Raw genomic sequence first — 16,633 nt, 5'->3', positions numbered from 1 at the left:
AAATGTGGATCTGATACATTGAAATGCATCAAGATGCAATGTCGAATCGTTGACTGCTGAATTATAATCGAATCATGAGGCTAGTGAAGGTGCACTTGTGAGCACACAGTCATCTGCAGTCATGTCAGATAGGCAGCACCTCCCAGCTCCTGTCCCAGTTGCGGTGGTTTTCCTGCCCTTGTGTGGAGGTGAATAGTGATGAACAAAAGACTAAGGTACCAGTGCCTCCAGTTTACATATAATCAGCCAAAAGACAAAGACAAATGTAGTTAACTTGTGTCTTGCTAATGTACATGCATTAGCTATAGCTAATGTAATAAGTTAGGGCCTACAGGCTAATGTGCTGTACTTAAGGGGAGACCCTACAGGTGAATACAGTCAAATTTGTATCCAATAATGTCATCACAATCGCCACCCTAATAAAAATGCCAATTACCACTGCAGGTGAATAGGATAAAAAAAACTTACTAAAACACATCACCACATATAACTTACCCAGTTAATGACTTACAACAAGACAGTATTTTCCCCTGAAATGTTATGTTTAAATATGAAGACGGGCTTGTTTGGCGATTTAAGGCGAAATCTACAGATGTTAACAGACAGAGGGTAGTAAAACAAACACCATCTAAATGTGTATTTTTGGAAGTTTTCTTTCCATTAGAGTGAAAGAAGACATGGAAGTAAAGTAGACCAAAAGCTCAAAATTGACTAGTATATGAAAAACAATGTTTTGGGGTCCTGCCTTAAACAGTAACTGCATCATTTTGATTGTAGGCTCCTCATCTAACAACTATTCATTCTACTTGTTTGTTGTATGCTGATAGATCTTTATCAATGATACAGACAGTCCTACACTGAAACTAAGTCCTTGTCACCAGTTATTATGTGTGTGTGTGTGTTATTTATACTAGAAACTATAGTAGCATAGAAAACATGCACATTGTGGCATAGTTTCCTTTGCTGTTGCCTGCTCTTGTGATAAACTAAAGAAGACCATTGTCTCTGTGGAACTGTTGAGAATTAACAATAGTGTGAGTGTATTCAAATAAATTGGTAAGTAAGTCAAAGGTATTCTACTATATATACATTTTTGTTTAAACATTTTTTTTATGAATAATTATGAGAAGTGCCCTTTTTCTCAGTTGAGCCCAGAGAAAAACAAACAGCAGAGTCTCAAAGCTTGAGCTTCTTCTTCTTTTTTGTTCGGTTTATTAGCGTGTGGTTGGCTACCGACGTCAAGGTGCATTATCGCCATCTACTGTGTTTGGTGCACCGTTCCTGGAGGTACTGGAATACCAGGGGCATTCCGAAGATAGACATCATGATCCAACAACAATAGTGCTTCTTCCATCTCAGAAGAGTGAAGGGGCCAAAGGGGGAATGAAAAGTAACCAGAGATAAGAAGCTTCGTCCCTACTGTTCAATTGGCAGTAACACCAACCTGGCTGTTCCCCTTCAGTGTCTACTGATTTCAAAATTTTTGAAATTCATGGAGGAACAAAGGAAAGAAAGGGCTCAATTTAAATTTCACTTTAGAGCCACTTTTAGCCCCTTATTACTTTGATGTCTTTGATCCTTGATGTATATCTCTGATCTGCACCTTGATGCTTGCCATGCGCTAATAAACTGAACAAAGAATAAGTGCACTTGGATTTAGACAGAAGGTTTGAACTGTTTTCAAGATGGATCCGACACTTTTTGAGCAGACTCAGACTTCACAGGAATCCAGGTTTTTCAAAAACATGACGAACTTTGAGGATCAAGGTAAGTTTTATTACTCATTTGCAAAAGTACTGTTATCACAATTCTTAGGCCAACTGCAAAACGCTAATTTGATATAATAGTTTGATTGAACTGAAGTTTAAGGCAGCACACATAATGAAAACAAATGATCCTCTCACAACTATGCCGACGGAGGGGTGGGTGAAGTTTTTGAGTCCAGAAAACACTTCTTGAGTCTCAGGGGTAAACAGCGTTGCAGCCTAGTCCAAAACAATTGAAGTCAATTGTGCCCTCTTCTTCAGACGTAATAAAACAACAGAAAAAAACATGCCTCCATTCTGTTCGACATTCATATACGACTCAAAACTGCGTCAACACCATCACGTACCCTCGGGCACACCATCGTGTGGCTACGTCCGATTGCATCGCCACTTGGACACATGGATGACACCACACGAGCAGTATGGAGGCATGTTATGTAATTTCTGTTGTTTTATTACGTCTGAAGAAGAGGTCGCCTGGGCTAAAACAATGTTTACCCTTGAAACTCCTAAAGTGTTCACCCACCTGTCCATCAGCATAGTGGTGAGTAGATAATGAGTGAATTTTCATTTTTCTTTGAACTATCCCTTTACTAGGCCAAAATGATGCAATGGCAGCAAAAAACATTTTTTTCAACTTACAGAAAAAAACCTGTTAAAGGTATACGTGTTTATTTATTGGAATATTAATCCCACTCTCTTTCCTCATCGCTCTTAACACCTCCATGACGCCGACATTTTTTATTTTATCTGATGTAGATGGGGACAATCCCTTTGGCATACCCATAAACGTTGAAAACAAGGCTCTGATAAAGCAGGTGAGTGTGATGTTAGCATGTCGCTTACTGAGAATTAATGACAACTTTCAAATATCCAGTCTCCAAACAATGTTGCAGGTGATATGTCACTGATGTCATGCTTGTTATCTTCTGACATTTTCGACAACAGATTCGTAAAGATAAGGCAAACCTGGTCAAACTGGAAAACAAACTCGAGAGCCAAAATGATCGACGGCAGTTAATGGATGAGTGCATCAAAAATTCTGAAGAACAGCAGAAGAACACTGAGGTAGGTTTATCAGAATACAAAACATATTATGTTATGTGTCAGGTGTGCATCTCTTCTGGTAATTGGGTCATAGTCACAGTCTCACAGTGTGTGGCTAAATTCTTCTTTTGTTTTTTTCTGCACTCAGGCTCTGTGCAAGGCCATTAAAAGAGAAGAAGAGTCTCAGAAACACCTCAAAGCCATCGCAGAGAGGAGGGCAGGTGGCCAATCACAGGAGACGACAAAGATAGAGAATGAGCTTCGATCTTTTGCAGAGACGAGAAAAGGGCTACAGGTCTGTACCATTCACAACATAAGAAACAGCTGTATAGCTGATGGCTCTGTATTGCAACTTTAAATGTCGTTAACTTTGTCCATATTCTCAGAATCGAAAGATTGGGAGGAAACAGAAGCTAGAGTATTTTTGGAAGCTGATGAACAGGGAGCATGAGACCTTGGATGACTTTTTGGAGGAGTCAAAACGTAAACATGAGGACTCAATGGCCATCATCAAGTACTCCGAGCAAGATGAGCAGAGGATCAAGGTAAAGTGAAAGTACCTAAAAGTATCAACAAGTTTTTGCTGATTTGCTGTGAAAGCTAACCTGCCCTTTACAACTCCTGAGCCTTATCTTCTCTCCTGTCACAGTCACTCACTCTGGCGATAGACAAGAAGGCACTGGAAGCCAGTGAAAAGCACAAAGCAAATGACAAGGAGATGACTGAGACTATATCTACACAGGTACGAGAAAAAAACCTGCACATTGGCTGATGCAAGACTGACACATATATGTTAAAGGCTTCAACCATTCGCTTAAATTGGGGAGATGTCCTACGTAGCCCAACTGCATTGTGGTTCGGTTGCGTTGCATTTCTTCCACTGCATACAGCAGTTGAGTTCTGCTCCACTTTTCATGCACCAGCCAAACAAATCCTGTTTAAACAAATACTCAAATGGAAGAATTAGCCAATCAAATCATGTTGATGAGAAAGAGGATGCATTGGCAACGTGGTGTGTGTTCATCTCGTTTTCTCTTTAGCATTGAATTGAAAGTGTTGGTTTGACACAAAGACATTTTTTTTTTCTTTTCCTTTCCCTTTTTCTTTGTGAATTTCTTTATTATTTGTATATTTTGGATACTTTGTTTTAAATATTAATTATTATTTTTGCAATAAAATAAAGAAATGTATCACTAAAATTGCTCTGCTCTTCGAACAGCTTGCTTTGGATACGACCACGGAGAATTTTCAGCAGACCCACCTGGAGACACAGCGGCTCATCCAGCTGTGGGAAAAGACTGTCAAGCAGATGACTCACCGGGATGCTGAGATTAACCAGTGTGCACTGGTAAGGCCTGTTACTTTGCACTCCTTTTACATTACATTACATTGCATGTCATTTGCCGTACTCTTTTATCCAAAGCGACTTACAGTTAGTGCATTCAACACCTACCCCTCAGCCACAGCCACCGACTCCTCCCAATAATAACAGACAAATGGATATTAACCTCTGCTCACTGAACGGTACGCTTGAGTGTTAAACTTGACTTTTCTTGTTCCTTCATCCGTTCAGCAACTTGCCGAAGCCCAGCAGAACGCAAGGGAAAGCAATGCCACCATTACAGAGATGAAGCACTTGTTGTATGATCAGACGAACAACAACCTGGAAATTGAGAGGAAGATGTCTGGAGCCCAACAACAGGCAGTGAAGCTGCAACAGGATTTTACGGACCAGGAGAATAACTGCCGTACGCTGCAGGATGAGGTCAGCGACTCAATGACCTTTAGCCAAAGATGAAGGATATGTGCTCAAAGAATGTTAAAAACAATCTAATCTGTAATCTGGCTTCAAATTGTTAAAACTGATTCTAATGCATGCTAATGATGCTAATTGCAGCTAAATAGTTGCAAGGGCGCACAGGACAAATTAAACTCCTCTGTCAAGTCTGCAATGTCCAACATATCCAGAATGAGGAAAGACATCCAGGATAAAGACAAGAAGTGAGTGAAATCTTACAACATGTCTCTGTCGATATATAATCACTGTAGAACTTCATAAACAAGCTCTGTCTGTATATGTGTGTGTTGTAGACTCAAGGAGGCCAGGGCGTATAACACTGCGCTGGAGGAGAAGCGTAAAGAAGTTACTCAGACTGCCCTGAGTGAGGAGGAGAGAGCTGCTCAGATGGACCAGTTTCTCAGGGATGAGGACGAGGCAATCAGGGTGAGCAGCCTGACACAACCGCAAACTGATAAACTGCTGTGGTGTCAGGCTGGAGAGAGTGGTTATTTACGTTAGAACATCTTTTTCAGTATTTAATTTCAGGACTTTCACATCTTAAGACACTGTTTGATTATTATTGATAAAATATTTACTATAAACAAAGTGTGAAACTAAATGTGAAATGAATTGAAATCACATCCTTAGGAAAAGCATGATAGATTTCATAATTACTGCCGCCAAGGACGTTATGTTTTCATCTGCGTTAGCAAGATTATGCAAAAACTTCTCAACTGATTTCCGTGAAATTTTGTTGAGGGGTGGGACAAGGAGGAACCCATTTAATTTTGGTGTGAATCTGGATTAGGGAACAGATCCAGTAATTGTTTTTCTCACATTCTTTAACCTTGTGAGATGTTTTTCAAAAATGTTAGTACATGATCAGTTCATATACTCATAAAAATGTCTATATTGTACTTGAAAGGTCAGAGCGTTTTACAGTATTACTACTCTGTAACCCTGTGCTGCTCTGTGCTTTGCTGTAGGAGCTGGATTTCCAGCTGCTTGACTACAGACATGAGCTGTACCGTTGTAAAGATCATTTGAAGGCTCTAAAGACAAAGGAAAGGGATACTGTCGCCCATGTTGCCAGGAGCAAAGCCTCCAGGTTGCTGACAAACCAGCTGAAAGAACAGGATAATGTCTTAACAAGACAGCGAGGGATCTTTACTGAGCAGGTAAGTTTACAAAAAAATACCAACCCACACCACGCACAAATGTGCACTGTACACTGTGCATATCTTCATATTTTCCTCTCACTTCCCTGCATCATAGGACTCCAAGATCATCAACCTGGATAGAAAACTGGCCCGGCTGCAAGGAGACTCTCAGCTAGATGAAACACAAGCATTTATAATGAAGATCGCTGAGCTGACCAAAGCCTTCGAGGAGAAGAAGTCAGCCAACACGCTGACCAACGTGCTTAAGGAGTCTGAGGTCAGTCTCACCGCTCGTTCTCTCTCTGTTCTACCAAATGAAGCCATTAAATCTCACACACGTCTCTCTCTGGCTCTCTCTGTCTGACAGGATGATATTCGCACATTGAAGAAAGAAATGGAAAAGTCCGAAGCTCAAACGAGAGATGTGACCGAGAAGATAGTGGAGCTCAACATTCGCTGTATTACCAGTGAGAAGGAGCTGAAGGCATTCCGGCTCAGGAAACAGGTAACGCGCTGATGTCACCTGAGTTGCTGACGTTTGGTCACTACTTCAGGGCGTCCTTTGTTCATATTGTGTTTAGGAGATCGGACATAAGTGTTTCTTTTGATCCAGGGTCAAATCTCACTTTAGCTCATTCCCCCATTTTGCCTAAATGTATATATTTGATTGACAGAAATTTAATAGGAAAATTATTATTGAAAGTTTGTCATTTACATATCATTATAAATTGTGTGGCTTTCCATATTTTGACTGTTGGCCAGACTAAACAAGGTATTTTTAGATCCTATAATGAGGTTTGGGTTTTCTGATGAAAATACAAAGGTCTTTCTTCTTTATTGATTAATCTGTCTTTTTGGTTTAAAAGTTGCAAAGTTGTGTAAAATGTCAGTTACACTCTGGCAGAGCTCAAGTGACATTCTAAAATGATATTCAACATGTTTACTTAAAACATGCTATGAACGGATCTGTTATTATGTTAAATTGTTATATTAATAGATTAATGAATATATAATTATTTTCTGTCAGTTCATGAACTGATCAATATACTGTTATTTTCAGTTCTAGAGATAAAACGTTATAATTTTGCAATTTTTTATACCAACTGATAATGATACTACGTTGACCACATGTGTTCCTATACAGGAAGAAATGGTGGAGCTCAACATCTTGAAGGTAGAGGTCAAGCGCATTAGAGATCTGCTGTACAACAAGACGGGCACTGTGCTGTCTTTGGAGAGGAGGAAGCTGGGGCTGCAGAAAGCCTTAAAGGAGAGGGAGGATGAAATCAAGGTCTACAGAGAGATGCTCGGCCAGATGCTCAAGACCAGTGAGAAGGAGAGACAGAGACTGAGGTGAGTACCACAGCAATTATCTCAAATCTCATATACTAACAGTCCAATAGTCTGAGACCACTGCCCCATCCAAGTGCATGTGAAGTGGTTTCGGACTTTTGGACCCCTTCTGATAGTTTCACATCATTTGCTGTGCCACTTCAGCAACGTACTGTTAGTTCAACACTCGTACAAAGAGTTTCTGTGTCTGTTTCAGCACTGAACTCAATGAGAAACTGTCCAAGATCGAAAAGCTGAAGGATAATTTTGAAACAAAAACACTTTTGATGGCGGCTCCTGAGGAGGACGTGGAGAAGTGGCTGGTTCACTGTATCATAAAGGTCAGAGATCTTCACACACACACACACACACACACACACACACACACACACACACACACACACACACACACACACACACACACACACACACACACACACACACACCATTGTGTCGCATTGCCGAGTCTTCTGAAGCTGACCATAATCAGATTGTGCACACCAGCTCTCTGAATGACTCCCGTTGTGTGTTTTTCACCAGGCTTCACAAGAGAAAGAGGAGCTCAAACGAAAGGGAGATGCTGTGGATGCTAAAATACGCAAGATCAAGCAGGAGAACAGGGCTCTGGAGAACACCAACCATTTGTTCAACAACAGTAGCTCAGCGTTTGAAAAATTCCTCAAAAAGAAAAGTGAATCAGGTACGTATGAAGAGTTGGACAAGAGTATTCAAATCATCGGTCACAAAGTAATTCCAATTTTTCTTTTTGCTTCAGGTCCAGAATACCAGGAAAAACTGAAGTTAGAGGAAGAGTTAGGGGCAGCTGAGGATACATTCGATTTCAAGAAGAGACACGTCCAGGAGCTGCAACAGGACTTAGAGGTTAGTCCCGTTTATAGCCGGTGTTGAGCAGATGACGTAGAAAGATGTAACAATTAGACCATTACCACTGAATAACTCCACCTGAATCACAACATGTCCCATCCCAAGTCTCACAGCAAATAACTATCGGTCTTACATTTAGAATACAATCTCAGAAGAGTGGCTCACATTTTCAACAATTTTACACATTTATTATCATGTATGTTCATAGTAGTTGATGTTTATCTCTATCTCTAAGAGGTCATATCTGTTTTAGATTAGAAGGCACCAGCTATTTGTAAATCAATTTTTATATTTGTGTGTAAAGCCCTTCCTGCTTTTTTTTTTTTTTTTAGAAACTATTAGTTATGTATATATCATCTTGGTTCAACTTTGTTTTGATATCGGAATCTACACATCATGTCGCCAGATTCTTGCAAATACCCAGTCCTACTATATAAACAGGAAGTCATTGTAGCATCACAAGCTGTAACCAGCGTGTTCCGTGCAACTACATTTTTTATTTCTAGCTAAAGTCCAAAATTGTTTCCTCAAGAGAATCACTATATGTTCTTTTCTGGCATCAGTTTACAACTCAACCAGTTGAACAGTATGAATCATATTGTTTCCTAGTGGCTATTTTAGTCCTTGTCCTCCCCACTTGTTGGATTGTTGTTCTCTATCTATCTGTGTCATCCAGCGTACATCGATGGTTGCTTTGGTGTGGTGAAGTGTGTGTTTTCGTTTACCACTCTCTGTTTCCAGGACACGAACAGTATCTTTGAGAGTCGGCTGCAAGAGGAGCAGGTTGTGAACGATATGATGAAGGACCAACGATCACTCATCAACAAACAGAAGAAAGAAGTCACTTCCCAGCAGGATAAAATTAACAGAGCAACAAAAGAGGTTTGATGTCCAATGGAACCACACTTTTTATGTTTTATTATTGATAACTTGAAAATATTTTAACACAAATCTTTTGAAATCAAGCTGATTTTCACTGAGGAAACATACAATACTGAAGTTATCAAGTTACATGAACAAAATTGAAAAAATGTTATCTGAAAAAACTTTTATGTGTTACCAATTGAAGTGATATTCTAAAATTGATTAACAATCTTTTCTTCAGTGCATTCTTTTCTAGTTTGGCTTCACCAAGTATAAATTGTGTACATTACGCACTTCCATATAAATTATTAGGAATTATTATTTCATTTTGCATTGTTTTTGTGTTTGCCAGTGCTCCAAGCTGACCAAACAGATCCGCTCAGCTGAAAATACCAAATTTGAGACTTTGGAAGAAATGGACATTAAACTGAAGGAGTTCAAAGATTTCAACAAAATCTTTGATCAAATGCTGAGAGAGGTCGTGGGGGACAAGCCGGATCTCAGACCAGTGCTGGAGGAAAACTTCCTGCAGGTTTAAAACAAATGACACTGCATTGTTTTAATATTCAGAGGGTTATTTAAAGCATTAACTCGTGTTCGGCTTTGCTTTAGTGTCAATAATTGGAATTAGGTTTAATATTGTAAAAATGTCAGCGACTAAAACACAGTTCCATTATCTTGTTTGTTTCTGCTTTTTCTTTTAGGCCAATATATCTTTTCCAGCTGCTTCAGTCGGTTCCACCGGCCTCTACAGATCCAAGACAAACTTTACCCTCAGCTCTCTCAGGTCTGACTCTCTTCTGAGAAGGGATTAGGGTTTTGTTGTTACACAGTCATCCAGCGTACAATTACTGTACTTAAAAACTGTACAAGAGGAAAATGATTGATTACTGCATAAATTATAGATTTGTATAAATCAAATGTTCATATATATCTTAGTACTATTAAAGGTCTACTTTTCTTTTTTGTTATACAAAGGATTAGGGATCTTAGTGTGTTGCTCCTCCTCTGTATCTTCATGGTGGTGCTTTCTCTGTATTGCAGGTCTCCTACATCCTCAACCAGCAGCATTCAAATGGTCGCAGGACATCATTCCAACATGTTGACCAATGTGGAACAGATGCTGACATGACCGTGACCTCCCCTAGTTCCACCTAGTAGCACCAGGGAGTTAAAGAAGTCCTTTCTTCTGCAGGCCTTCAACAATTTGTTGGGACTGCACCCTTGATTTTGGGAATGCATGTCAGCCATGTTGTCCTTATCCATGTCGTCCAATCTTTGAATTCAGGTAGAAGTGTTGAAATTGCAGTGACGTTCAGACGAGGAGACCGTGTCTGTCTCTGTTTGGTAGCGGTTTGCTGGTTTTGTCTTTGATCCGCTGTTTTCTCACACACTCTAAGATGTTTCTGTTCTGGACCGCACTTATTTACCTGGAGTTTCCTGATATTTAGCAGCAAAGCAAAAGTGTAGCAGCATTCTAATTGAGAACACTGAATGTCACCTCCTTTTACAATAAAATTAATATTCTACTCCTATTCAATTCAATTTCATTTGTATAGAGCCAAATCACAACATACATTATCTTGAAGCACTTTATATAGTATTGTTGAGAAAATTATAGTGAAACCCAACAGTTCTCACAACAAGCAAGCTTTGGCAAGAAGAAAAAGAACAAGATGAAGATGAAGATGAAGAAAAAGAAGAAAAAGAAAAAGAAAAAGAAAAAGAAAAAGAAAAAGAAGACTTTCAAATAACTCTATTTCTGACACCAAACCCCTCAGTCAGCACAGTGGATCAGTCCAGCCCACCCACTCCTGCAGTTGCTTAAAAAGATTAGCTAGCCGGGGACAGGACACCACTAAATGGTAAGGTCTCTGGAAGCGAACAGAAAGCACAACCCCCCTCAGTGCTCGGGTCCAGGTGAGCTCTGTATCTGTTTGTAGCTATAGCTCCATGTATAATCCTCCATTGGAAGTCAGCCATCTGTTTCTCAACAGGAGGCTTATACAGGACCCGCCAGCTGCCACTAGGGGAAGAATCCAAAGCCAAAAACCTCAGTCCGTCTGGACTCCCTGACTCCTGCAAGAGAGCGGTGGTTCAGAACCTTCACACAGCTGCAGTAGAGCTGCCTCTCTCCACAGGAGCTGAATGTTCCCAGTGCTGGAGTCTTTAGGGATAATCACTTCTCTCCACTCCTCCACAGCAGGACTCACACTCGGAGTAGGAAAGATACCTCCACCAAGGATGTTACCTTTTCACCCCTGTTTGTTTGTTTCTTTATTTGTTCAAAAGAAAGACTACACAAAACAACTGAATGGATATCCATGAAACTGTGGAACGGATGTGGTATGTGTTAGGGAAAAACATGGTCAAGGTTCAGAGGATGGATCCAGGATATTTATATCACTTTCTTTAACATTGTGAGGTAAGGTGTTTTTCAGCATTTTTGTTGATTTTTCAGAGAATCTCTCAAAGATCTTAATGAAAAAGAAATGAGGCATGTGTAGGGAAGGGATGTCTATGAGTGTGGGAAATTTGATGCAATTTAATTTAATTTAATTTAAGGACACTATGTGCTCTACTGACGGCCATTCTAGTTTTTAATTGAAACTTACAAATTACTTGCAAAGAGCCAACGTAAGGACAAAGACAATATACATGTCATATGAAAGGTTGATACTTAGACAAATATAAGAAACCAAACACACACACACAGTTTACATCCATATGCAATCATCCTGTGCCTCTGCACTTTACTCAAGTACATCCTAGACCAACAATATTTCCCAGTAAAGGGTGTTTATTATCTACATATTCTGTATTATTATTGTTTCGCTCTATTGCTTTTTTTATTCTCTTGTCTACCTCGTTCTAATTTGCGGCCGTAACAAGTGAATTTCCCCAGCGTGGGATCAATAAAATCTTATCATATGTAATGTAATGCAATTTAATGTTATGTTATGTTATGTTATGTTATGTTATGTTATGTTATGTTATGTTATGGGGGAATATGAATAACAAGAATTTGGATAAACCCTCATTAAACCCCTCACTTCTGCTGCTGAGCTGTGTACTGTCGCTTTAAGGCGGTCACATGACAACAGAGCCCGAAGGAGGAAGCAGGAAGTGGGTTCATCAGGAGGAAGAGACTGAGCACATAAACAACGAAGGAACAGAAACTAAAATCAGGTCACACATTCATCGCCATGGCCGGCATCAAAGGTAATTTACCTACTGCGTCAGTGAATCAGTTGAACAGTGAAGCGTTACGTTTGTTACGCAGGCGTTGTGTTTGTGCGTCGGTGCTTCAACAACTTTGTTCAAGTGCTTCGAATTGTTTAGAAAGCTGCGCTGAATCATGTCGACAGCAACACAACTCTGCCCCCCGAGGACATCAAGCCCCGTTATAAGATTTCTCATTCCATTAGGCTATCCACCAGTTTGTCGGTGGTTTTCCAGTCAGTGAACTTCCCTGAGTCACGGTCACTTCACAAGTGCCAACAACCTGCATTGATTCTAATTTGAAGTTTGGACAGGAAGCGTCTGTGTTCATGTGATGTAACGAATGCTTGTCTTCTCTCAGCACTGGTTGGTTTGTCCTTCAGTGGTGCTATTGGACTCACGTTTCTCCTGCTGGGATGTGCACTGGAACAGTACGGGTATGTTCCACTGAATAACCAAACATTTCATTATTGTTATTATTATTATTATATAGGCTAGATTTAAACATTAAACATGTTTTATTACTTTATTATTGGGTCTTTAAGATACAGTTCTGATATTTAATACGTAAAATTGTTTCTTCAGGGGATATTACAGATATCTAACATGTATTATTGTGTCTTAATGGGATGGTACCATTGTTTAGGTATTATTGTGTCCTAGGGGTACAGATATTTAACATGTAGTATTCTGTCTCAGAGTGATAGCAAAGATATTTAACATTTATTTGTATGTCTCAAAAGGATAGTAGAGGCATTTAACATCTATTATTATGTCTAAGGGGATAGTACAGACATTTCTGCTTGTCAGGTGACTGTGTATTTGAAAGTAACAAAAGCAGATTTAAAAAATATTGACCAGAAATATGCCTAATCCTACAATGTTCATAATCCAGCTCAATAGCCTCATTACAGCCCCCTAGCCCACGCTCCTGGTTGGTAGTGTAGGCTTTAAGAAAAGCCCAAGATGAGATAACTCTGTTACCAGGATGATATTTTTCAGACTTTGTAAATCTCCTTCAAACTCACAGAAGACATGATGTGTGTTTTCCCCGAACTTAATAGTACCTTATTTGATAGATACAGTGTTTCACTTGCAAAATCTGTAGAGTCTCCATTTACATGTTAATTTTGCAATTTCTTTTTATTTCTTTTTTTTTTTTTTATGTGACAAGCTGCAAAGTCACTCCATTGTCTGTCATCAAATGCAAACCGCCCCTTTAACTGTTCCACACCTGTTTTGGCAGGGTATATTGGCCGCTTTTTGTACTGATTTTCTACGTGCTGAGCCCCATCCCGACCTTCATATCCAGACGCCTCAGTGACGACGCTGACTCCTCCAGCAATGCGTGCAGAGAACTGGCCTACTTCTTAACAACTGGCATCGTCGTTTCATCTTTCGGGCTCCCTGTTGTCTTAGCCCGCACTAGCACGGTGAGTTCTCTCTACCCACGTTGGAAGGCTCATGTTTTTCTGTTTCTTTAGATACATCTATGCCGCCTGCACCACATCAGATATTATTAATTTGTCCTACACTTAAGACAAATGCTAAACCTGTATGCCAACACTGTGGCAGTAGTGTAGTGAAAGCAAATAGATGACTTCTGACATATTTTGGATATTTCTCTCTCACAGATCCAGTGGGGTGCCTGCGGCCTGGTGATGACAGGAAACGCCGTCATCTTCCTCACCATCCTCGGCTTTTTTGTCGTGTTTGGAGGCGGCGATGACTTCAGCTGGGAGCAGTGGTAGAGTGCTGTTGGACAGTGGAAAGAGAGAAAGAAGGAAGGATGGATGGATGGATAGATAAAATGGTGGGTAGGTGGATAACTGAATGGATTAACTGCAGACTAAGGAGAATATGTGTCTTGCACTCAGTGGCGATAATGATCAGGCTGCAAAATGTCAAATTTAGCGGGCATGTTATCAGGCTGACCTTTATATTGGGGGAATATAAAAGACAACGTTATGGACCCTATTAATGTGCCTTATGTCTGGAACCAGGGAAAGACCGATGCCTATACCCTGCCTATGCTTTATCACCATCACTGTCCACCTTAACCCGTGTATTTTAGCTTGTCTTGCCTTTGTTTCAACCTGCAAACCCCCCTATTCATTGCAGTTTCCTGCTATTTTATTATGCTTCAGTTAATCAATATCATAAAGGGATCCTCACACTAAAAAATAACCCTATTTTAAAGCACACCACAAGGCTGCATTATCTGTCCTCACTGTTCAAGGGGGAGGTGGCTGTACTTAACTATGGTTTGCTTATCATAAGCGCTGTTTAAGTGTAAAGGCACGGCAAGTTATCTACCAATGCTATCTGACAACTAGTTGTAGGACTCGTAATCAGGTAAAAATATATATTTGTATTTTGGAAATGCATGTTTTGGCCTTATTTGGCCTTACATTTTGTTCTGGTGCAATTGTTTACATTCTCACCAAAGATCATTTTAGACTGCAAAAATAGAGCATGTTCCCCACTGAACTGTAGGTGCAGTAACATGATAATCAAAAAGTCAACAGAGGCCTTTGAGGAAACATCTTTATGTTCGCATCATACATTTAATGTTCGGTGAGTGTGTTGAACGCATGTTCATGTGATATACCTACAGGCTACAAAGAAATTCATAAATGACAACAGATCATGTTTTCCATTTATAAATGATATTTTTCCATGTTGAATGGTAAATATTGTACATGTATATGTTTTTAAGGCCAAGAGTATGTTTTTCATCCTAGAGGGCTTAACCTGCAAACTCAGTCCTAAGTGCCTGTACAAATTGTTGATAGCAGAAGTCACTGTTTGAGATTTGACGCTTGTTGTTTTGTGTTTCATCTTCAGGGGCCATTGAAATCTGTAAGTGTAAATCGATATAACATCCTCGTGTTCTGTTCCAATGTCGTCAGTTACCATTAATCAGGAGGTTCAGACTATCAACGATATGTTCTGAAAGTTCTGTTCAGTGTCCTGTAAAATGCTGATCATCTCAATATCCAATATGCAAATTCGCTACAAGGAAAGCTTTCTCACATTCTCACAACTGACATGTTCAAATGGGAGTTTGTTCTTTCTAGTGTGCCTCTCGTAGCAACACTTTTAAAACACTAATAAGTGCTGAAAAGCTCTCAAAGGTAATTTTATTAGCTCCCGACTGCATTTAGTTTTCTAACATTGATTAAACTCTGTATAGTAAAACCAATGAATGGGCTCTGTCTGTTTTAACTGCTGACCATGTGACCAAGAAATTAATGCAGGTATGAAAAGCGAAACTTCCAGTGGTCAGTGAAGTAGACAAACAACTTGGTTTGACCTCTGTAAAGCTCATCTCTGTCCTCTGCTGCTGGATGAGGATGATGCTTACAAATAGACGTCTGCACATTTTTACAGTGCAGGAGCAAACCCGGGACCGACCTCAGTAACTGCCTCCCACGAGACTCAGACTGGAGAAGTAGGAGGCTGTGTGTGGGCGACTGTGTTTTGGTTCCGTCTGGTCTGACTTTGCTGTTGAATCTGTGGTCTGACTGACAAGACTTTCAGGTGTGAACAGCTGCTAAATAATTTAGATATTTTGCAATATTCAACAAGCAGCATGTAAAACAGCTCAATGTTTTTGCCTTGTAGCTGATAATTGTCACTGAAAGACATTTCTTTTTCGTCCCTGTTTGTTTTGCTCTTTGCATGAACATTAAAAATTCCAATCTACGATATTGCCCGTTGCCAGACAGCTGCAAAACAAAAAATGTTTTAAAAAATCAAAATTATCTAGTCAGGCTTAAATAGACAGGGATAGAAATAAACCTTGCAGCTGCAGCACTCTTGAGTGGTTTAATTTGAGACTCTATTCACGTGTGTCAGGAATGCACTGAAGCTGCCTCACTGATTTGTGAGTGGAAGGGAGTGCATTTCCCCCCCTTAAACAAAAGGAGTATGAATGAACATGCCAGAGAGAGGTTAATAAAGTTTTTTTTTATTTGTAATTATTGGTTTGTTTTTTCATCAGCAGGCCTAATCAATTTTGAGCAGATCCAGTCATAGATCAATTCGTTTTTTTAGTTTAACATTGCAAACATATGTGATCTACTGGGTGTCATTCACTTGTTGGTTTCTTGGTTTGTTTGTCAGCAGAATAATGCAAAAGCCACTGAATGAATTATTTTTGGCTAATAAGCCGATATATCCAGAGATGTAGCTCTGATTCCCCCAAATATTCAAAATGACAACACATAGTCCAGACATGGTTTGTTGCAGATGGACTCATCTCCCTGGTGGTTCTCGGCAGACGTTATTCTGATGCTAGGGCGTCAGCGAGAAGAAAAGGGCCAAGTACAACTAATATGGTGACGTGCCAGAGGAAGGATTGACACCTTTGCCCACTGAGGTTCTCTGCAGGGGATTTCCACGCCAAGTTTCCACTCCTGGGCCAGTAGGTGTGAGATGAGGTCCGTCCAAAACAGCGAGGTGGCTGTGGATCAAGACAAGCCATCTGTTTGCTACACGTTTCAATGTGGAAAGCTGGGGATTGATTAACCCTGACTCTGTTATTTACATATATGTAAGTCTGATGTTGACAC

The 16,633-nt window shown here is 40.0% G+C and overlaps 1 protein-coding gene and 1 pseudogene across 1 annotated transcript; both read left to right on the top strand.

Moving 5' to 3' along the window:
- Positions 1-2,491: 2,491 nt before the first annotated feature.
- On the top strand, positions 2,492-9,966 carry LOC117778334 (annotated as a pseudogene).
- A 1,953-nt stretch (positions 9,967-11,919) lies between these two features.
- Positions 11,920-15,258, top strand: LOC117778454 (leptin receptor gene-related protein). The gene is made up of 4 exons (XM_034614010.1): positions 11,920-12,056; positions 12,418-12,493; positions 13,303-13,489; positions 13,691-15,258. Exons 1-4 carry the CDS (start codon positions 12,041-12,043, stop codon positions 13,805-13,807), a joined length of 396 nt encoding a protein of 131 aa, XP_034469901.1. The 5' UTR covers positions 11,920-12,040; the 3' UTR covers positions 13,808-15,258.
- Positions 15,259-16,633: the final 1,375 nt, after the last annotated feature.

This window comes from Hippoglossus hippoglossus, chromosome 17 (genome assembly GCF_009819705.1).
Source record: "Hippoglossus hippoglossus isolate fHipHip1 chromosome 17, fHipHip1.pri, whole genome shotgun sequence".
Classification (NCBI taxonomy): domain Eukaryota; kingdom Metazoa; phylum Chordata; class Actinopteri; order Pleuronectiformes; family Pleuronectidae; genus Hippoglossus; species Hippoglossus hippoglossus.
Note: the sequence above shows the minus strand (reverse complement) of the source record. Positions and strands in the feature narration are given on the sequence as shown.